The following is a 22,871-nucleotide window of genomic DNA, read 5'->3' on the forward strand; positions in this document are numbered from 1 at the left end:
GAAAGACCCTGTTGTCCTTCTTTTAGAGAAAGTGAAAGGAAAATAAAAGAAAATGAAAAAAGAAATAAACAATTAGGCATGCATATGTCCCCTGACTATATTAGTGCGTGGCTCATGTCATGACAAAAAATACATACATACTGTATACTGGGAAAATGTACCAAAATGTATGTCGCAACCCCACATGGGGTTGCTTGATTTACAAATGGGGCGCCAGAGAAATTCACAATCTCTTCTTTTGTTTTATTTTACAGATTATTATAAGAAATATCAGAAAGTTTTAAAGAGAAACAGAGTGTTTATAATCATTGTGCATGAAATTGCTAAACATTGTTTCACATTGCATTGTCCTTTACTGTGCCTATTGTCCTGTTTAGTAATTGTTGTACTGTCTTGCGCTGTTTGTACACATTTGCACATGTGCACTTTATGTTGTCCTGTGTAGGTCTAGTTCTGTGAGGTCTCATGTAGTTCTGTGTTCTGTGTTGTCACCATTGTCCTGGAAGAACGTTGTTTTGTTTCACTGTGTACTGTACCAGCTGTATATGGTTGAAATGACAATAAAGCCCCTTGACTTGACTTGATTTTGCAGTCCGACTTCAACCAAGTGAACAGGGATGGCTATGACTTGCCAACTATTGTGGATGTCACTTGTGAATGTGACATATGTGAATAATGCCACTTGCATTGCCACTGCTTGTGTGTGTGCAAGCAAAGTCACATGTCATGTGTAGGGAAAATTTAGCTCATTTAGGTTAAGCTGATGTATTCTCCACCAATATGTAAGGAAATTAGCTGTTCAGGTTAAGCCGTTGTATTCTCCACCAAAATATGCAGATCAGCTCAAAAGGGGAAATTTGTAAACTTAATATTTTAACAGCTGATCAACTATTCGTCCAGTGATAAGTTGAAATGAGTGTATTTATTAATTGTATATGGGATATTACCTCCGTGGCCACCAGCAATAATATCCTAAATATAGTGAAACACTATATTAAGAGCACAGTAACAAGATCGGCAGTTTAAGGCAATAAATTTGAAGCACAGAGACACAAGACACTGGCCTTTATAAAATCAGACGAGACATTATTACTACTCTAACAACACAGAAACTAATCTAACACAAACACACACACACACACACACACGTGTAAACAGGGGTGAAAATGGCTTTGAAAAGAGAGTGAATGAAATTCCAAGTTATTAGCCGTTTCTCAGACCATGACCTGAACGAACCATCAACTTATCAGTTATTTTAATATTTGCTTCGTTTAGAAGGGCTTTAAACTTGTATTAAATGCACCAGTTCAGCGAGAATCTGGAGGTACTATACTTGCGTTTGTGTTGCCAGGGATTCCCTCGTGGCGTTGTTGTTTGGAAGGAGTTTCCGGCGATGTTGATTGGTCGGCGGTCTGGTTGGCCTTATGTAGCGTCTCGAAAGACCAATGAGGAAGATAAACAGAGTGAGGCGCGAACCCGGCAGAGTCTCATAGGCGGGTTGCAAAACTTTGAAGAATGGTTCACAGCGGTGCGAAGGCGAGAGTTGGAGGCTTTGCAGGAACCAGTCTGGATGCAGAGTCTCGGAGCAAGCGTTATCTCCTCGGGATGAACTTCTAAAGCTCTTGGTTGATGAGACTTCCTTCAGATGTGGATGGAGACTCTTGCAGAGATGTAGTGGATGAGACTCCAAAGATGATTTGGACTCTCTCAAGGATGGATAGGATGAGACTCAGAGTTTCCTTTGTGTCAGGGGGTTTTAACCCTTTCCAGTTGGGCTGACCCCAAAGTGTTTGCTCCAATCAGCAGGATCTTGGGGCAGGGTGTAAACTGTATTCTCCTCCTCTGACACTAATTAACATTCTGGTCTCTGAGTTATGTGCTTTACAAACTTTGCATAAGGTTAAGTTAGAACTTTGTTAAGGAATTTGGTAACATTGCATGTAATACATCGTACTCAACTTTACATTATACCAACCCTTAGGAAATTCAATAGTGATCACACACATACCAAACATGACATACCTGGTGTTATTGATACACACACGAACACTATGGTCCGTGTTAAACGATCAAAAAGCATCATAATGACCTGGTGGCTATAAGCATGACACACATATGGAATGACATTAAAAGAGGCAACAAGTTTCCAAACTATGGTGCATCATCTTAAAAGTCATTGTCCTTATAGGAGATGTAAAGTAGCCTTATGCAGTCTGTTAATGCAGTCTGTTAAAGGGTTCTGTGGAATGTGTGAAGGGTGGTGAACTTTGTGTTCCTGGGGAGAACAAAGGTCTCATTCCATGAGGGCCCTTGGGTGAGTGCCCCCCCCCCCCCCACCCCTTTTCTGTAGTTATCAGTTTTAGCATCGTGTTGGGTGAGCCATCTGGTCTTGGCCAGCGATCTAGATCAACAAGTTTTACAGAGGTTACTCTTGGCTAAGAGGGTTCGTCCTCTGGTCAGGGATGTCCTATCAGTTGCTGATTGTTCACAGGGCAGTTGAAATCCAGCAATCAGTAAACAAGTGGTAATTAACTTGAGTCTGTAAAGTCTGGGAGCAGGATTCCTAGCTTTATGGCTTCTTTGCTTTCCTTGCCTGTTCACTTCAGATCCTACACATGCATTAAGCAGGGTCTTCTGTTTCGAGTCAGACTATATGACACCACCCCGGATTTGATTATTTTCCTATAACAACATACTCTGTCATCTTTTATTCTTTATATATCATTCAAGCTGGATGTGACAGCAGAAAGAGATGTATAAACACTGTATAAAGCTGTGTTGAGCAATATAATCTCATTCTTCCCACTAGATTGGTAAGTCAGTAGTAGGAATATTCCTTTGGATTTAAGTCATTTATCAAATATTCAAATGTTCAAATATTCCAGTAGTCCTAAATTATAAATCTGGAATAAAAAATGTAGGGTGGTTAAGGCTTGGGGTTGCAGAAAATTGCCCAAAAATATTTCTTGAGTGTACATACAAGATATATAGTGTATAGTAAAAAAAATGGCTTGTTGTTCCAATACTTTTGGAGGAGACTGTACATGAGAGCAACATTATACAATGATATTCAAAACAGTCAGTACGTAATTTAAATAAAATGTGTATACACCACTTGAATTTAGCCTATTTCAAACAGCGTAGCACACAGCTAAGGAGCATAGGAGGCTAGCCAGCCTAATTGTACTTCATCATCAACATATCCAAATTACTTGCACTACTAAACATGCTAACATACAGTTGAGGCCAAAGGTTTACAGGCTAAAGACATTCCAACTCAATTTTTCAAGCTATACACATTTCATGTGACCATATATTTACTGTGTTAAGTCAATTAGGCTATCTACTTTACTATATCAGATTTTCAGTGAGTCAGAAGTTTACATGCACTTTAGTATTTGGTGGCATTGCTTTTTAATTGCTTGAATTTGTAACAAATACTTGGGGTAGGTTTCCACAAGCTTCTCACAATACTTTGTTGGTATTTCTGCCCATTCTGCTTTAGTATTTCTAGATAATTTTCCTTTCTTATGTGGCATCCTTGTGGCACAGTGGCATCCCTGCTCTATTTGGTGATGTTTACTATTTTTGTACATTAATTATTACATTTAACATGTTTCAATTTGATTTGGTTTTCATTTCCAGCATCATACAAACAGACAGACAAAAAAAGTAGAAACATTTTGTAGCATTGCTGAGAGACTGCACAAAGTTCTCTTTTTTGTTTGTAATGTAATTTTGCAATTGAAAATAAGTTTTAAGTACAAACACATCTGCCAAGATAAACAATGCAAATAGTGAATTTTATAATAATTGACACATTGTGCATATGTAGGAAAATGCAAAGCCAAAGTGAAGCTTGATTTTCTTTTTCATATTAACATTTTCATTTTAATTATGACCATGTAATAAATAAAATACCATGTAGTAAATAAAATGGCACATATTTTAGTTGTTCTTACTGTCTACTTGCTCTACAGCTTGTCTGGAACTTTACTCACTTGTGCCTGGCAGCTCTAAACATTACGCATGACTCCAACCAGGTGCTCATTAATCGCTTGCAGAGACGGGTGAGTGCTGGTTGGTTGGCTGGCTCACAGGTATCCACTTACCATTTAAATACTGAATTTAAGACCCAAGACAAACACAAATGCACAAGTGTAAGATCACAATATATTCTCTTTTTGTGACCATTAGAATTGAACTAACTTTGATTAACATGCTAGAAAAAAGCTTTCATACAAATTGCAAAAGGCCAGTTTCTCAAATACTGTCTTTTGTCTGATTGTCTTTTCCACTACATGTGCTTTCAGTACTAGCTTAGTAACTGAACGTAAACAGATCAAAATAACATACTCCTAACCAACATAGTAATACATAGTCATACTATAAATTATGTTTGTGTTGAAATGAAAAAAGAATTTTGTGTGCCACTAGGACAAAATTTAAGCCTATGGAGGTTTAAAATTTAAACCTTTATCCTACCTGATACATTCAGTCTGTTTCTTTTTTTTCATATTTCAGCTTGTATGCTGAATTTAATTGATTCAGTAATCTCTGTCTCTCTTTTACCATGATGCTGACCAAGATAAAGCACTTACTGAAGATGTATGAAGGAATGAATGAATCTGTCTCTTGTTTTTCATAGGTATATGTCAACTCAAGGTATGCAAAGCCACGTATAAAAAAGTATGGTTTTGAGGTTCTAGATACAGGTAACATGTATCTGATCTGGACTCCTGCTGGCCTGAAGATCCAGTGGTTCCACAGCACAGGCATGATGGTGATTGAAACAGAGACTTATGTCAACAAGGTCTCCACCTTGGGGTTGTGTGGTATGCAGCTAAATCATTACAAAAATATGAATTATGAGCATTGTAATAAATTTCCGTATTACTATTGAAATATATATTGCAGTATGGGAGCACAGTGGCACAGCAGTTTGCTGCAGAGTTTCTGTGTATGTTTGCCCTGTGTCCACGTGGGTTTCCTCTGGGTTCTCTGGTTCTGTGCCACTGTCAAAAACGTGCCAGTAGGCAGTTTGGCTACTCTAAATTGCCCCTAGATGTGAATGAGTGTGTGCGTGTGTGTGTGTGTGTGTTTAAGATGAATGAATCAATGAATCTCTCTCCCTCTCTCTGTCTCTCTCTGTTCACACAGGTTGTTGTGATGGTAACTCACTAAATGATTTGATCTTACCTAATGGTACTGTAGTGGCTGATGGTGAAGACCCAGCTGTATTCATTGATAGCTGGCAGATTCCAAACACCACAAGTTATGTTAGCCAGAGCAGGAGGCGTGAGGTTAACTGCTCTACTAGCGACTGCTCTGATTGCCTCAACATGCTCAACAACCTCTCTTTCACTGCCTGTCATTCTTATGTATGCAACATGCACACCTTAAAGCTTTATAACCTTTATAACCATTTTAAGTGAACTTTCTTGTTATAATACATCTGTTATAACACATCTGTGTGTTAGGTTCCGCCAAGTACATTTTGTGAAGTATGGGTACGAGATGCAGAGTATGTGAATAACCCTTGCTTGGCTCTTGCTGCATATGTTGCCTCCTGCCACAAATTCAACATCTGTATTGAGTGGAGAAGCCCAGACTACTGCCGTATGTTTATACACACAAACACAATTCAAGTTAGAAAGACCAAAAGTGACAACATGCCACTTACATTTCAGGGGTCATTTTCACATGAAAGGAAGGAAGGAAGAAAGAAAGAAAGAAAGAAAGACAGAGAGAGAGAGAAAAAGAAAGAAACATTTGAGAGTTCTAAAAGTTATGATAAAATTTCTAAATTCTATTCAACAAACTGCTGATGACTTTTATGCAAACATTTAGTAAAGGCAGGATGATAACATTTCTCATGAATTTTCAGGAGTGATTGCAAGCTTTGTGGTTAACTTGTAAATAAAATCACATTGCCATTTTACAATCACAAAAATATTATAAAGTGATCATGAATTTCATGCATGAAAACAAAACTTGTACAGTCAGGTCCATAAGTAGTTGGACAGTTACATAATTTTCGTAATTTTCATAATTTTGACACCACCACAATTGATTTGAAATGAAGCAGTCAAGATGTGATTGAAGTGTAGATTTTCAGCTTTAATTCAAGGTGTTTAACAAAAATATTACATCAACCATTTAGGAATTACAGACATTTTTTACAGAGTTCCTCCATTTTCACAGGCTCAAAAGTAATTGGACAAACTAAAATAATAAAAATATTTTAAAAATGTTAGGATTATTTTTAATATGAGGATGCAAATCCTTTGCAGTCAATGATTGCCTGAAGTCTGGAACCCATGGACATCAAATGCTGAGTTTCCTCTCTTGAGATGCTTTGCCAGGCCTTTACTGTAGCTGCCTTCAGGTTCTGCTTGTTTGTGGGTCTTTCTGCCATCAGTTTTGTCTTCAGTAAGTGAAAAGCATGCTGACTGGGCCATTTAAGAACATTCCATTTCTTTGCCTTAAGAAGCTCTTGGGTTGCTTTCACAGTACGTTTTGAGTCATTATCCATCTGTACTGTGAAGCGCTGTCCTATAAGTTTTGCAGCATTTGACTGAATCTGAGCAGATATGAGTCTGAGCATATATCTCTATATGCTTCAGAATTCATACTGCAACTTCATATGCCTATCTCCTCCAGAGTGTTCTTGACTTGGCTAGATGTTGTGAAGGCGTTTTTCTTTAACAAGGAAAGAATTCTGGAATCATTGTGTACACATATATTCATATTATAAACTGACCTCAACCCAATTGAGCATGCGTTTCACTTACTGAAGACAAAAATTGAAGGCAGAAAGACCCACAAACAAGCAGAAACTGAAGGCAGCTGCTTGGCAAAGCATCGCAAGCCGGGAAACTCCACATTTGGTGATGTCCATGGGTTCCAGACTTCAGGCAGTCATTGACTGCAAAGGATTTGCATCCAAGTATTAAAAATAATCCTAATATTTATGATTATATTTGTTTGTCCAATTACTTTTGAGCTTGTGAAAATAGAGAAACTCTGTAAAAAAAATTGCTGTAATTCCTAAACGGGTAATGCAATATTTTTGTTAAACCCCTTGAATTAAAGCCGAAAGTCTACATTTCAATCACATCTTGATTGCTTTATTTCAATTTCTGTGCAGTGGTGTATGGAGACAAAATTGCCAAAATTGTGTCACTGTCCAAATACCTATGGACCTGACTATATGTCATATAGTTTATATATAACTATAAATTGTACATTGTAAAGTAATAATAGTCAAATTTATGCAGAGAACTGATTTATGCAGCTGTATTTTTTTATTTATAAATTTTGTGAATTCTCTTCTGTGTTCTTTGTAGCATTTGTGTGTCCTGGGACACTGCAATACCAGGCATGTCTGCCTGCTTGCACAGCTCCTTCGTGTCCTAATAAGGAGTTTGAGTATGATGCTGTACAGTGTTCAGGCATGTCTGAGGGATGCATGTGTCCAGAGGGAACTTTACTTCATCGACCATACTCTGCACTCTGCATCTCACCTGTCAAGTGTGGTATGCTTTTTCTCCCCTTTCTCCCCTCTGTTTTTCTCCATATTGTAAAAGATGGTTTGATGGGTTAGCACCAAAAAATGTCAACATTATTATGTCAATGCTACAAGCAATATTATTGATTTAATTTACCTTTATATTTATTTGTGCAACAAACAAACAATGAAATAACCATTTAAAACAAAGTAAACATAAGTAAAGCAATAAAAAATGTCTTTAAAATGATTTTCTAAATAGATTTGTTTGAAAGATGCACTACTTTTCACTGGAAAAAAAATTTGTATATCTTTTCAGTTACATTCCATGCAAAACCTTGGAGTCTCTGGAGGCCACAGACACACACACACACACACACACACGCACAGGCACACACCCTCACCAAACATGTGAACCAAACATAAAAAAAGAACCCAATCCCATTATTTAGGCTAATAATGACAATGAGGATGAAAAAAGAATCAGTTCTTAAAAAGGCTGCTGGAAAAACCACACCCTCCCTTGAGGGATATTCTAACAATATGGAATGATTTGGATTCATCTACTTGATGTTACTTTATTTTAAGCCATGAATAATTTTAATACATTGATTTAAAGTCAGGATCTACTATATTTATTTTAAATAAATGTAACTAATTTTTAAAGAAACAATATCTGCATTTTATATATTAATGCAAATATAAATATTTAGTGAAATTTACTATTGTATTTACTATTGTATTTTACAATTTTTGTACCCTGCATTGTTTCACTCTCTGTCTCTCTTGAAATGAAATTATTTACAGTTATTTTATTACTATTGTTGTTGTTATGGTTCACTGGGTGTGTCCTCCTGTGTCTTTCTTCCTGTTTGACTTTTTCATGTCTCTCTGTGTCTATCTTCCTATAATGACAAGAGGTGTTTTATACTGGGTATGTATTTATTTCTGCAGCCTGTACAGATAGTTTCGGAACTCCCCGTGCCTTGGGTGAGGTTTGGAAGGCGTCAGTGGATGGATGCTGTATGTATCGGTGTGAGAATGATGGCATTGTGCCTGTAGAGTTTGAGTGCAGTGATATTCCCCAGCCAGTCTGCACACGAGCAGGCGAGATCAGCATTAGCCTGGCAGATGACAACAGCTGCTGCACCCAAAGAGTCTGTGGTCAGTTACATGCATCCCTAAAATGTACCAAAAACAGCTCTTATAGACAGAATAATACAATTTTTGTGGATTGATAACATCAAAGTCAAGGGGACTAAGCAGTAAGGACTGTGTTCAGTTTCAAAATGCACATCAACATTTATGCAGGGAAAGCTGTAGTTCAATAATTCAATACTGGCTTGAGTTTAAGATTTTCAGTCCTGAAAATATTTATTTATTTTTTTTATGTATTTTGTGTCCTGATGCAGTAAATTGTAATGTGTGTGCAAAGTACCTTTGTCATGCTTTCTGTATGCTAATGTAGAGTTTTAGAATTAATTAATTGTTCCCCTGTTTTGGTTATTTGCACTATTTTCTGTGACCACACGTTAATGCATATAGTTGACTAAGCGGTAATCCGCTGTTTACAGCCTACTATCCTTGGTGGACTTCCTAACTTTTTATTATAGTAATGAATGTGGCACATTAAATTCAGTCCACAAGATAAGTCTTTGATTAAGACGGTGTCTAATTGCAATCACCAAATTAAAAAATTTACAGGGAATATACTATATACTCTTCTATATTCTCCAGAAGAGTTTCAGGGTGAAATACTGTGGTTACAACAAGTTGTCGGACGGTGGTGCTGGACTTGATACTGCTCCTTGTTTGAGATAATATTGCACATGAAAAATGGCCATAAGTTCAAGGTTAGATTCATAACTGAAACATGCCTCTGTTTTCAGCAAACTCCACCCTGCACACATAAAACCTGTGTGACTATCCAAGTAGCATGCAAGTCTGTAGTTATGAGTGAGGTCTGACTATGATTTTGGTAATATGATTTTAAATCCTCACTACACATGTGGAACTTAACCATGAATATGGCACTATCTGAGCAATTTGGATACGCTTTTAGTATTTGTGAAAGAAGCGTACAAACTGCTCAAACCCTCGATGGAATTTTACTACTTTTTTGTTTACCACTGCCTGTGTGAATAAAATATTCATATACTGTTTTTTTTTTTCTTACTTCATCTTAAGAGGGTAAACTGCAACTTTGTTTTAAAATTAGGAGAAGACAATACAATCTGGTAAATTTCACATGTAGAGCTGCATTCAGAGTTAGTGACTTAAGGTGGTCACTTAAGTCCAAAAGTTATGTCGAGGACCAAATTTTTTAGTGGATTATATTTTGAACTATACTGAAAAGGAGCTGAAAGCGTAGCAGATGAATGCTTTTTCAGCATATCCTTCAAACCTTGGAGATGTTTCCTTTACAGGAGAGAGCACGGAGTAAAAAAATAAATTAAAAAAACACTGAAAATGGGCCAAAATACTCCATAAGAATACATGTAAATTTTCAGTGCATCATTGAAAGAAAGTTTGCTGTACAATGAAGAAGCCCCTACTCTAAGCCAGGCATGAAAAAACAGACTCAAGCCCTGACCTTAGGATCGTATAGAAGCTTTCTGGACTGAACTGAAAAAGCATGTCCAAGCAAGGAGGCCCACAAATCTGATCGAGTTACACTAGTTCTGTCAGTAGGAATGGGTAAAAGTCTGGCAAAGTATTGTGAGAAGCATTTGGAAGGCTACCCCAAGAGTTTGATTCAAGTTCAAGGCAATGCCTCCAAATACTAACAAAGTGTATGTTAACTTGTGACCCACTGAAAATCTCATAAAGTAAATAAAAGCTTAAATAAATATTTCTCTTAGCTATTATTTTTAAATTAGCTCTAATGGAAATAAAATAGACACACTAATTGAATTAACACAGATAATGTATGGTAACGTGTGGAATTGTAAAATATTCAGTTTGAATTTCTTTAGCCTAGGTTAATGTAAACCTTTAGCCTCAACTGTATGTATATACCCCCTACAATTAAAAGTGGCATGAATGTGCTGTTAGAAAAATCAAACTAATAAATTGCACGATAAGGTTAGAAATTAAATTATTTACAGTGAGAAATTTGCTTAGTCTACTCATTTTGATAACCAAGAGGTATATTGTCTCCTCTTTTTAATGTAAAGACACATAAAACCTCTAATATTGCCTGATGAGTTTTGACATAAGCTTTTTCTAAATTCTCTAGCATGGCTTTATAAAAGATTTATGCAATTCGTCTGACTATGCTATAAAGGCAGTATTCACTCTTCACTCTTTAAAGGGTTACCATAATTTCAAAGCTGACATGATAGTCAAACTGTTGACCTAGATAAATTAGTAAAACTTACTTATGCTGTATGATTTTTACAGTATGTAATCAGAGTGCATGTGAGACCACTTCGATGGACTGTAAATTTGGACAGAAGTTGGTGTCATACTTCAGACATGACTCATGTTGTCCAGAGTACACCTGTGGTGAGATTAACATAATGTTTATGTTTTTGTGCATTTGTATGTGCATATACAGTAACAGTACTTTCTCTGTAGAGTGTGATCCGGACCAGTGTGTGCTAGATGTCCCTGTGTGCCGAGAGGATCAGACACTAATTGCCACTCGCACTGAAGGAAGCTGCTGTCTGGCACACATTTGCAGTGAGTCCTTATTATAAATGTGTCGCTTTTAACCAGCGGCAGAGCAACAGCAATATAATCTCTTTAGTGAGAGATAAGGTACAATTGTGCACAGTAACTAAATCCTGGGTGGCATGGTGGTGCAGCTCCAGGGCCCCCAGTTCAATCCTGTTTGTTACTGTCTGTGTGAAGTTCCACATGTTCTCTCCATGTCTGTGTGGGTTTCCTCCTCATTTTCCAGTTTCCTCTCACCTCCCAAAAACATAGCAGTAGGTGGATCAGCTGTACTGAACTGGTGCAAATGAGTGAGTGAATGTGTGTGCATGATGCCCTGTGATGGACCAGCATCCTATTTAGGGTGTATCCCCACCTTGGCCCAGCTTTTGCAGAACAGGTTCCAAATCCACACTGCTAGCTTACTGTGCTTTGGGTTTGACAGTTGAAGCTCTAGAACTAAGCCTGCTACATGCTGTCAGGAGCAGGGCTCAAGCTCAGGCCTCTGGGGTGAGAGACTGATGCTTTACCCTTGCACCACACGGGCTCGGGGGCTAGGGGGAGCGCTAGCAAAGTGGTGGACCCAAATGCAGAAACCCCGAGCACAGTTCAGGATAAAATTGGAAGCCTTATTTTAAAAAGGCAATCGTCAAAATGCCAGATAGAAACAAAGGAGAATTCCAAAAAATCCAAAAGTAAATCCAAGCAGGTTTAATGGGTAACAAAAACACAAGATGCCAAAGGAACAAAAATCTCAAGAGTCCAAAAATCCAATAGTCATAGCAAGGTCAAAACTGGATAAAAAATACAAAAGTCTCAAGAATTACAAAAAGCCAGAATAATTCCAGAAGGTTAAAGTTGGCAAAAACAAAACAAGATACCATACCCAAAAACAGGCAGTTAGTAGAGCAATCCAAAACAGAACAGTCAGAAAATGACTAGGGCTTGGAAACACTAAGCAAAGAACTGAGGAATAGGGCAACATAAATACACACACAGGAACCCATGCACAGGTGAAAACAATGAACTTAATTACAAGACACACACAAAAAAAAAAACCTAACAAAAACACTCAAGGGGGACCTCTAGTGGTCAGGACAGCCATAACACTGACGCATGCTGTCTAATAACACTGTTTTCTGCTCCTTATGTAGAACTGTTTTTAAAGTGGTATCAGTGAACATATAATAAATAAATGTACCAGTCACAATGTTCTTTGTGGATTTCTTCATACTTTCTAATTTTCTGAAAATTATATGTATTGTAAGGTGATTTCTACTTTAACACTCTCTGTTCTTGTAATGGTAATCAGTGTGACATAATCCTGTCTGATGTCATATAGTAATTCATCAACTATATGAACCATGTTCTGACAGTTATATCCCTGTGTCTCTGCTGGAGGCCACGTTAACATCCACGAAAACAAAAGTAAGCACTGATGTGTATTTGTTTGGTTTGTGTGTTTACTGCAGTGTGTGACATATGTTCAGAGGCGATTCCGGAGTGTACAGATGGAGAGCTGCTTACTGTGGATACAAACAGTACCGATCGTTGCTGCCCCATATATCACTGCTGTAAACCATTTCCACCTCCATACACTGTCTTATAGACTGACACAAAACACGGTATATAAAAATAGATACTCCTAGTTATTGTGTGTGTGTGTGTGTGTGTGTATGTGTGTGCGTGCACAGTGTGTGAGCCTTCCAGATGTTCAATCATCACATGTCCAGTAGGAATGGTTGCTGTCTCCACTATGGTTCCAGAGCAGTGCTGTCCATCACAGGAATGTAGTAAGTAATTTCTTTATTCTACATAACATTTGATAGTGAAAAGTATTTGAGCGTGTGTGAGAGTGAGTTTGTTCACAGTTTCTGATTGGTTTAGATACTTTATCCGAATAATGTGTAGGGGTGTCGTTCACACCCCTACAGCCTATGGAGAGTGTTCAACATATTGCTCAACTCGGGCAAATTTAAAATATTGTTCAGAATACAGGTTGCATGGCTTAATTCATTGCTTTTGTTCATGTTGCCCCTGCTTCACATCCCATATGACTGAGGATTGGGGAAGAGCCCAGTGAAGGAGGGAAAATGGTGTTGGAGGCTCTAAGCCAATCAGAAACTGTGAATTTCTCTCTCTCACACACACATACACACACTCAAAGTCTTTCTCATGCACACTCAAAATCTGTCTCATGCACACTTAAAATCTAGCTCACGCACGCACTATCAAAGTCTTTCTCACATACTAGCAAAGGTTAGAGGTTTGATAGTGTGTGAGAGTATGACTGTGTGTGAAAAAGGTTTGATGGTGTGTGAAGGAGGTTTGATAGTGAGTGTACGTGGTTTGATATTGTGTGAGAGAGTATGATAGTTTGTGAGGAAGAGTATGGTACTGTGTGAGAGAGGTTTGATAGTGTGTGAGAGAGATTTGGTAGTGTGTGAGAGAAGTTTGATAATGACTGTGTAAGAGAGTATGATAGTGTGAGAGAGAGAGATCACACTTGTGTGTGAGCAAGCGTGTGTGCGTGTCTTTGGTATTATGCACACATCTATAAGTATACTTTCTCTTTCAGAATGTGTATGCGAGAGAATCTCTCAGCCTAAATGTTCCCTGGTAAGACAGTTTAGTCCACTTATTATTTGGGTTTACTTACTTTTTTATTGGCTTTATTGTAATTTTATTCTTTTGCTTCACATTGCAAATTAATAATCCCTCTCAGTTAAGGCTTTTAAATTTATCAGGTTTAAATTAATCTAATAGCCAACATATTGGGATGAGTTTCCTGTAATGCTTCAGTGAGGGACTACTTTTTATTTCATTGCACATTACTCTTTGCTTAGATATTTTATAGTTCTTTTTTCCTGTCTAATCTACTGTAGTGTAAGTGTAGTAATCATAATGTAGTGTGATGTACAGACAGGTGACTAATTAAAGGAGAACCAACACAAACTGTCTTTTTATGGTACAATACCATTCTTCCCTTTTTCTTGGTGAATGGACACCATTCTTTCAAAAAGATATTCCTTCAGTTGGTTTTTGGTGAACCTGGTGTGGAGTCTCAAAACATTGTTCCAAAATCTCCCATAGGTGTTCAACAGGTTTCAGGCCTGGTGAGTGTGAAGGGCATTGCATATGATTTACATAATTTTCAAACTCGTCAAACTGTTCTGTGAGGCCTCGTGCCTTGTAGATGGAGACACTGTCATCCTGGAATAAACCACACTGATCAGGATAGAAATGATTTATCATAGGATAAAAGCGATCAGTCAGAAGAACTTTGTATTGATTTGTAGTGACTCTTCCCTCTAAGCGAGACCTATTCATACTTTTCCCCTTGTAAAGTCATCCCATTTGCGTTTACATCCCATATCCATCCTATTATTAACTGGCTAATAAAATGAAATAAAATAAAATAGTGTCAAATGAAAATTAGAGTCAATTATAATACATTAGACCTGATAACTCCTATGAAGAATCAGGAACCTAAACTGGACCGTTGAAGATTTGAAAAGCATTGCATGTTTTTTTTTTTTTTTTTTTGCTTATTTGTTTGATTTTTAAAATTTTTTTTACCTGGCCAGTTTTGGTGAGACTGTGCCCACAGTAGCCTCAGGTTCCTGACTGATGGGAGTGGAATGCAATGTGGTCTTCTGCTGTTTTAGCTCAAGATTTGATGTGTTGTGCTTCCTGAGATGCTTTTCTGCTCACCACAGTTGTAAAGAATGATTGTTTGAGTTACTGTAGCCTTCCTGTCAGCTTGAACCAGTTTGGCCATTCTCCTCTGACCTCTCTCATCTACAAGGTATTTCTGCCTGCAGAACAGCTTATTGGATGGTTTTTGTTTTTTGCACCATTCTGAGTAACTCTAGAGACTGTTGTACATGAAAATAAAATATATATCAGTTTATGAAATGCTCAACCAACAAGTCACTGGGATCACATTTTTTTCCTATTCTGATGTTTGATGTGAACATTGGCCTGTATCTGCATGATTTCTTGCATTGCACTGCTGCCATGTAATTGTCAGATTGATATATTGTATGAATGAACTCAAAACAATCTCCATTTTTGCATTCCAGCATAGTCCGGTGTTAAAATGTGGAACTCCTACCCTTCCCTGCAAGTGGGGAGCACCTCATAATGTGAATACCAAACCAGCAAAATGCCTCCCATGGCTTAACAGAGCCCCTGTTTTTACCTTTAATTTGTCACCCATCTGTATATTCATAATATGCACAGCACATCTCTTTACTCCAGTTTTGCTTCTGTCAGTATCTTGGCCTCTGTGTTAAACTTCTTAGAATCATTTCTCAGTTGCTTTTTAGTGAGTTTTGTACATTGTTTGTGCAATATTTAGCATTTGTTTTGTATATAATGTATACAGTAAAAAAGCTAATATAAACAGTGTATTTGCTATATCTATATCTCCTTCTAGTTTACATTATATAACTCCCTGGAGAATTTTGTGACAACTGTGGTCTAGTTCTGGATAACTAATTATCATTCTCTGCTTTTGTTGCTAACCAGACTTATCTGATTAAAGACAGTAAAAAAAAAACCCATATACATTACATACAAAAATCTACACTAAATATTCTGAATATTGTGTACAAATCTAACTGAAATCAAATGCTAAAAATTTTTTTAGTAGGTGATCACTACTGGCTTAAAGAGGAAGTTGAGAACGAGAAGTTAACTGACATAATGACATTATGCCACACCACAGTGTGCAAGCCATCTGAGTCATTTTTCCCCCTATGTTTTAAAGGGTGAGAATTTGCAGTTAGACAGAGCATTTATGGCAGACCCTGAGAATCACTGCGGCTGCAAACGTTATCATTGTGGTGAGAACAAATAGCTGATGCTAAAACTGTCTCACAATAAATAGAATAGTTCCATTTTTATTGGTAAAAATAATTGCATCATAATTACTCATATTTATGTATTAGTCATATTTGCAGTGTGTGTGTGTGTGTGTGTGTGTGTGTGTGTGTGCACCCATGTATACAGTGAAAAGCGCAGTGTGTGTGGATGGAAAGAGAGGAGTAATGAGACCAGGACAAACCTTGATGGAGCACAGTGCTTTGGGAGTCTGTTATACCACAAGATGCACACACACATTTGACTCTGCCAGTGGGTTCTACCTCATAAAAGCAACCAGTATTAACTGCACTGCACAGTGTCAGCCAGTGAGTACTCATACAGACATGCATAGTCAGGCACTGAAGCACAGAGAAATGCATAGAAAAAAAAATACATTTACATATACTTGTTAAAGAGGACCAGAGAAATATATGCAAAGGAATTTATATGTGAGTTGTAACTAGTATGTATCTAATTCAGACATACCAGTGCAGTCCCTGTTATTGTCCATTTTTCCAAATATAATCACCATTTATATACATACCTTTTCATAAATATTATGTGCTCTGTATTTCAGAACCAGGTTTATGTATCCCCTAAAGACCAGAGTGCCTGTTGTGGAATGTGTAAGAATGTATCCTGTATGTACTACAATGACAATGGATCTCTAGCTATGTACAAGGTGAGACAATGATTTTGATGCCATAAATCAAAATATATACTGAAAACCAAGGGAAAACAGGCAAGAATTACTTAAATACAAACAGAAAACATAAACCAATTCAAAAAAAGGGGATTATATAAAAACACCAAACTTAGCACAAACTTTCCAAGTTTTCTGCCTTCTTATTTTCAAGGGTGGACAAATCTTTAGCATGTTGTTTTATATCTTGTTCAAAATAAGAAACTAAAGGTATAATTTTAAAAAGTTGTCCCTTATGAATAAAGTATTTTACCAGCCTAATTACATTACACAAAAATGGCTTTGTTTTCTTTTTCAAAGGTGGTGAAACCAAGCAATATATTCTTAAAGTAGGGTTTGCATTTGTACGTTACCACTGTGGCACTGAAGTTTTTTAACATGCGACATATTTGTGCATGCACAGAGGATTGGATCAAACCTTAAACCATTAACATGTGTGGTACAGATCTAGCACCATCATTGCTACCTTTATCCATGTCCGGGTAACCACAAACCCATTTCTCAACATTTTCATACTATCTAGAATTCACACCAGACCTGTAGCATAGAAACCGTCTGCGTTCCACATGCTCCACTGTACAGCCTGCATGAGCGTTCACCTCACAGGACTTTACAATGAGTAAAATTGATGCCTATCTGCTGTGCTTGATGCCATACCCATGTCAAAAATGATTCAGAAATGCATCAGGTATTGGTCTTTAGTGTGATTCAATAATTGACTCCAAATCCTGAAATGTATCACTCAGTGTAGACCTACAAATATGTGCAAAGACAAGAAAGATGAGAGAATAAGTGCAGTAGATTGACTGCACTATACTACTCTAAGTACAATCATTCTATGTGAGTTCATATAAATATACATACACTGATCAGCCATAACATTAAAACCACCTGCCTAATATTGTGTAGGTCCACCTTGTGCTGCAACTCTGACCCATTGAGACATGGACTTCTTAGGACCTCTGAAGGAATGCTGTGGTATCTGGCACCAAGAAGTTAGCAGCAGATCCTTTAAGTCCTGTAAGTTGGGAGGTCCCATAGATGGGACTTGTTTGTCCAATACATCCCACAGATGCTCGATTGGATTGAGATCTGGGGAATTTGAAGGCCAAGTCAACATCTTGAACTCTTTGTCATGTTCCTCAAACAATTCCGGAACGTTTTTTGCAGTGTGGTAGGGCGCACTATCCTGATGAAAGAGGCCTCTGTGATTAGGGAATACTGTTGCCATGAAGGGGTGTACTTGATCTGCAACAATGTTTAGGTAGGTGGTACATGTCAAAGTAACATCCACATGAGTGCGAGGACCCAAGGTTTCCCAGGAGAACATTGTCCAGAGCATCACACTGCCTCCGCCAGCTTGCCTTCTTCCCATAGTGCATCCTGGTGCCATCTCTTCCCCAGGTAAGTGACGCACACACACCAGGCCATCCAAATGATGTAAAAGAAAAAAGAAAACGTGATTCATCAGACCAGGCCACCTTCTTCCATTGCTCCATGGTCCAGTTCTGATGCTCACATGCCCTTTGTAGGCACTTTCAGTGGTACACAGGGGTCAGCATAACTTTTTCAGCAATATATGCTCTTCTGTGGGATTGGACCAGATGGGCTAGCCTTCGCTCCCCACACGCATCAATGAGCCTTGGCCACCCAAGTTGTCCCCCCCCCCCCCCCAACTGGCTCTGAGCCAGTCATCTAGCCATCACAATTTGGCCCTGGTGAAAGTCACTCAGATCCTTACGCTTGCCCAATTTTCCTGCTTCCAACACATCAACTTCAAGAACTGATTGTTCACTTGCTGCCTAATATATCCTACCCCGTTACAATTACCATTGCAACAAGATAATCAATGGCTAAGATGGCACCACTAAAGAAAGCTGCCTACATTAGTGCTCGCAACCCAAACTGCAACTTTTGTGTATTTTACCTTGTTTTTTTATCTTGTTTTTTGCACTAACTTTTTTGCATCATTGAGCTAGCCCACGGACACATAACATATGACAGACGAACTTTAATCAATATTGGAATAGACTTTACTCACCACTCTAATTCCCATTTTCATCCCGATGCCAACTGGCCTCTGTAGATCACTCTGAGCCAGGTAAACAATGGACTTACTCTCCTGAGATGGCAGCGACAATGACGAGGAAAAAGAGCCAGCTTAAGGAACCAAGTATGAGCCAGGACACACTCCACACCAATGCCCAGCTTACTATTAGCTAATGATACATTGCCAACAAATTGGATGACCTTAGAGCCCGGATACAGTTCCAGTGAGACTTCAGGGACTGCAACGATCTTTGCCTCACCGAAACATGGCTCACGCCAACCATTCAGGTCCATGCTGTACAGCTGCCTGGGTTCTCCCTTCACCGGATGGACAGGACAGAGAACTCAAGGAAAACCCAGGGTCAACAACAAATGTTGCAGGGCAGGGAGCACCCATCGTCTTATGGAATTATGCACACCAGACCTGGAATACCTTGCAGTCAAATGCCTTCCCTTTTATTTACCCCAAGAATTCACCTCCACCATTATTATGACTGTTTATATTCCACCTAAGGCACACCCAGACACTGCTTTATTGACACTACAAAGGGACATTGGACTACTACAAACATTGCACCTAGACACAGCAATGGTGATTACCAGTGACTTTAACAAGGCTAACTTGAAACACATAGCCTGCAGTACATGGGGAGAAAGTATGCTGTATCACTTTTACACACAACACAGGGACTGCTATAAGGCAATAAAAACACCGTCACTTGGTAAGTCAGACCACTCCACCATTTTACTACTCCCAAAATATAAACAAAGGCTGCAGAGGGAAGATCGGGTGAGGTGAGTGGTGGGGCGCTTGTCTGACCAATCACAAGCCACACTACAAGACGCGCTGGAGGATGCAGACTGGGAGATGTTCCGGTGCAGCTCTGATGATGTCAGCGAGTTACAGCAGCAGTGCTCAGTTATACAGAGTTTCTGATAGGAGGGACTATTCTCACACGCTCTGTAAAGATTTTTCCCAATCAGAAGCCATGGGTAGACCAATCCGTGCAGAAAGCTCTGAAGGCTCGCACAGCTGCCTACAACGCAGGGCTGCAGACTGGCAACATGGATGAATAGAAAGCGGCTTCCTACAACCTGAGGAAAATGGTGAGGGAAGCCATTAAGGAAATGCAGAAACAAAACTGAGACCCAGTTTGAGCAGGCAGATTCCAGGCATCTGTGGCAGAGCATGCAAACTGTTACAGACTACAAACCCAAGCCTCCCACTATCAATAATGGCAGTCCATCCCTACCTAACGAATTGAATGAAAATGTTAACTAATCTTTTATTCACGGTTTGAGGTTGCTAGCACAGACCAGGAGAACAGTGAGTATGAACCATCAGGTCTAGCTGGGGAAGAGGAAAGACTGGTCATTTCATAACTGGATGTGAGGAAGGTGCTATACAAAGTTAACACCAGAAAAGCATGCAGTCTGGACAACATCCCTGGACATGTGCTAAAAGTCTGTGCTAACCAACTAGTACCAGTCTTTACCACCATTTTTACAATGTCTTCCTCAACCGTGTTGTCCCCATATGTTTTAAGTCCTCCACCATTATTCCTGTCCCCAAAACCACCCGTCCTGCCTCCCTGGATGAGTACCGTCCTGTAGCACTCACTTCTATAGTGATGAAGTGCTTTGAAATGCTGGTCAGAGACCACCTCCTCCCCAGCTGCCTAGACCCATTACAGTTTGCGTACCCGTCCAACAGGTCCATAGATGATGCCATCAACCACACCCACACACTGCCCTCTCCCACCTGGATAAGAGGAAAGGAAACTATGTGCAGATGCTCTTTGTGGATTACAGCTCCACCTTTAACACCATCGTCCCCTCACACCTCTGCAAAAAGCTCCAGGATCTGGGACTGAACTCCTCCATCTGCCACTGGATTCAGAATGGGTCAGGATGGGAAACCACACCTCCTCCACGCTCACCCTCAGCACTGGAGCCCCTCGGGGCTGCATTCTCAGCCCCCTGCTGTACTCCCTCTACACCAGTGACTGCATGGCCACACACAGCTCCAACAAGCTGCTGAAGTTCACCGACGACACAGTGGTGGTAGGCCTCATCACCAACAATGATGAGAAGGCCTACTTAGAGGAAATTAATATCCTCTCCACATGGTGTCAAAATAACAATCTCTCCCTGAAAATCACCAAGACTAAGGAGATGATTATTGGCTACAGGAAGAAGCAGATGAGGAACTACAGCCCCCTGTTGATCAACGGGGCCACAGTCTAGAGGGTGAGCAGCTTTAAATGGACTCCCATGGACCACATATACAAACAGCTTGGTGACAAGGGCGCACCAGCATCTCTACCTTCTATGACATCCAGCCAGGTTCAAGGTCTCAACGTGGCTGTGGAGAGTCTTCTCACCGGAAGTATCACCACCTGGTTCGGACCGGAAGGTACTGTCCAGAGTGGTGAGGAGAAGGCCATCAGGACTTCTCTCCCCTGTATCAAAAACATCTACAACCAGCGAAGCAAGACCAAGTCCAGGAGAATTGTAAAAGACTTTCACCACCCTGGACACAGTGTCTTCTCAGTAGTCCCATCAGGGAAACGCTACCAGATCCTGAGGACCAACACAGAGAGACTCCGGAGGAGTTTCTTCCCTCAGGCAATCCAGCTACTGAATGAGGACACTTGAGAAGTCTGCATATTTCTACCTCACATACAGACAAACATACACAAACAGTTTGCACTATGGAAAAATAATTTTTTGCACACTGCATAAAAACTCTTACACTGTACAGCTCTGTATATTTCTATACAGGAACAGTTGCACTATGAGAAAACAATTTTTTCAGACTACAGCTCTGTATATCTGTTTTTTAAAGATATTCTGTGTATGCATATTCATATTCTATATTACATTCCTCTAAAGGCTGCTAAACTATCATATAGTCTACTAGATTTTAATATATTCTGTTTTTATTATGTATGTGTATATTTCTAGTTCGTTGTTGTACTGTTCATTGTTGCACTGTGGGACGAGGCACTAAGGGAAAAACATTTCACTATATTACATCACATGTATTTAATATATATGTGACATATAAAGAACCTTGAACCTTGAACATTGAACCAATGTTATTCACTTCACCTGTCAGTGGTGGTAATGTTATGGCTGATCGGTGTATTAGACCCCTGTTTATTTGAATGCTTGCCGTCTTCTCAGTTATAAATCATCGTTTTAGTAATTTTAAATTGTCTCTTGCTTTTACTTTACATCATATTACTTATAATCTACCTCAACATGTTGCATTTTCTATCCCTGGAACTAATTTATGAGCGGGGAAAATGCAAACAGAACCATGAAACTAAACAAGACAGAATAAATTATATTATTAGTCTAGAAACACTTCTAAACATTATGAACTGCACCTGTAATATACAGTATATTTTACTGCATATAAACAAATACTAAATATGTTTATGGATTTAAATGTGAATAAAACAATTAACAATCCAGCATTTCAGTGATATTTTCCTTTTAGTAAAATGGAATGAGATTTCTTACATGAGCATATTAGAAAGATCATGTTTTACAGTTTTAAAATAACAGTACATTGTTTTGTAAGTCATTGTACTGAATGTTTTGTGAAGTTACCAGACATGAAAGGTTAAGAGTGAAAAGAGAAAAAATAAGAGTGTTTTACCTTACTGCAGTATCACACAGTCTGTGAGCAGAAAGCAATTCTGTGAGCCCCATCACATGACTATATTTATTATGACATTAAAATGGTTTACTCTTGGATAGACTAAAAGACATATAAAGCAATCCATATTGTTGCTATAAAAAGTTCCCCCCAAGTAATCATAAAATACTGCAAGTACTGTATTCTATGTGGTATACTGTGAAAAGTTATCATATGTGTTGCTGTTCCAGCCTGGGAAGAGCTGGGTGTCTGACTGCATGCGCTATGACTGTACAGACACACAATCTGGACCAGTACTGGTGTCCTACTCCTATAGCTGCCCCCCCTTTAATGAAACAGAGTGCCTGAAGGTAAACAAACACTCGTATCCATTTTACTGAAAGGACATTATATTTGGGTTTGCATTCTGTTTC

The 22,871-nt window shown here is 38.8% G+C and overlaps 1 protein-coding gene and 1 long non-coding RNA gene across 2 annotated transcripts in view; one reads left to right on the forward strand and one right to left on the reverse strand.

The window, feature by feature from the left end:
* The window catches only part of LOC128317458 (uncharacterized), a 33,362-nt gene extending 31,049 nt beyond the window's left edge, over window positions 1–2,313 (reverse strand). The window contains exon 1 of the long non-coding RNA XR_008300974.1: window positions 1,334–2,313. This is a non-coding gene — a long non-coding RNA (uncharacterized LOC128317458). The remainder of the gene's footprint in view (window positions 1–1,333) is intronic.
* otog (otogelin) overlaps window positions 1–22,871 on the forward strand; it is a 103,189-nt gene that overhangs the window by 70,685 nt on the left and 9,633 nt on the right. Inside the window, exons 39-53 of the mRNA XM_034299740.2 lie at window positions 3,981–4,070; window positions 4,649–4,835; window positions 5,161–5,381; window positions 5,481–5,619; window positions 7,350–7,538; window positions 8,465–8,674; window positions 10,913–11,017; window positions 11,090–11,194; window positions 12,640–12,741; window positions 12,862–12,960; window positions 13,746–13,786; window positions 15,942–16,017; window positions 16,184–16,362; window positions 16,614–16,718; window positions 22,689–22,808. Of these exons, the coding sequence (XP_034155631.2) occupies window positions 3,981–4,070; window positions 4,649–4,835; window positions 5,161–5,381; window positions 5,481–5,619; window positions 7,350–7,538; window positions 8,465–8,674; window positions 10,913–11,017; window positions 11,090–11,194; window positions 12,640–12,741; window positions 12,862–12,960; window positions 13,746–13,786; window positions 15,942–16,017; window positions 16,184–16,362; window positions 16,614–16,718; window positions 22,689–22,808 (1,968 nt within the window). The remainder of the gene's footprint in view (window positions 1–3,980; window positions 4,071–4,648; window positions 4,836–5,160; window positions 5,382–5,480; window positions 5,620–7,349; window positions 7,539–8,464; window positions 8,675–10,912; window positions 11,018–11,089; window positions 11,195–12,639; window positions 12,742–12,861; window positions 12,961–13,745; window positions 13,787–15,941; window positions 16,018–16,183; window positions 16,363–16,613; window positions 16,719–22,688; window positions 22,809–22,871) is intronic.

This window comes from Pangasianodon hypophthalmus, chromosome 25 (assembly GCF_027358585.1).
Source record: "Pangasianodon hypophthalmus isolate fPanHyp1 chromosome 25, fPanHyp1.pri, whole genome shotgun sequence".
NCBI lineage: Eukaryota > Metazoa > Chordata > Actinopteri > Siluriformes > Pangasiidae > Pangasianodon > Pangasianodon hypophthalmus.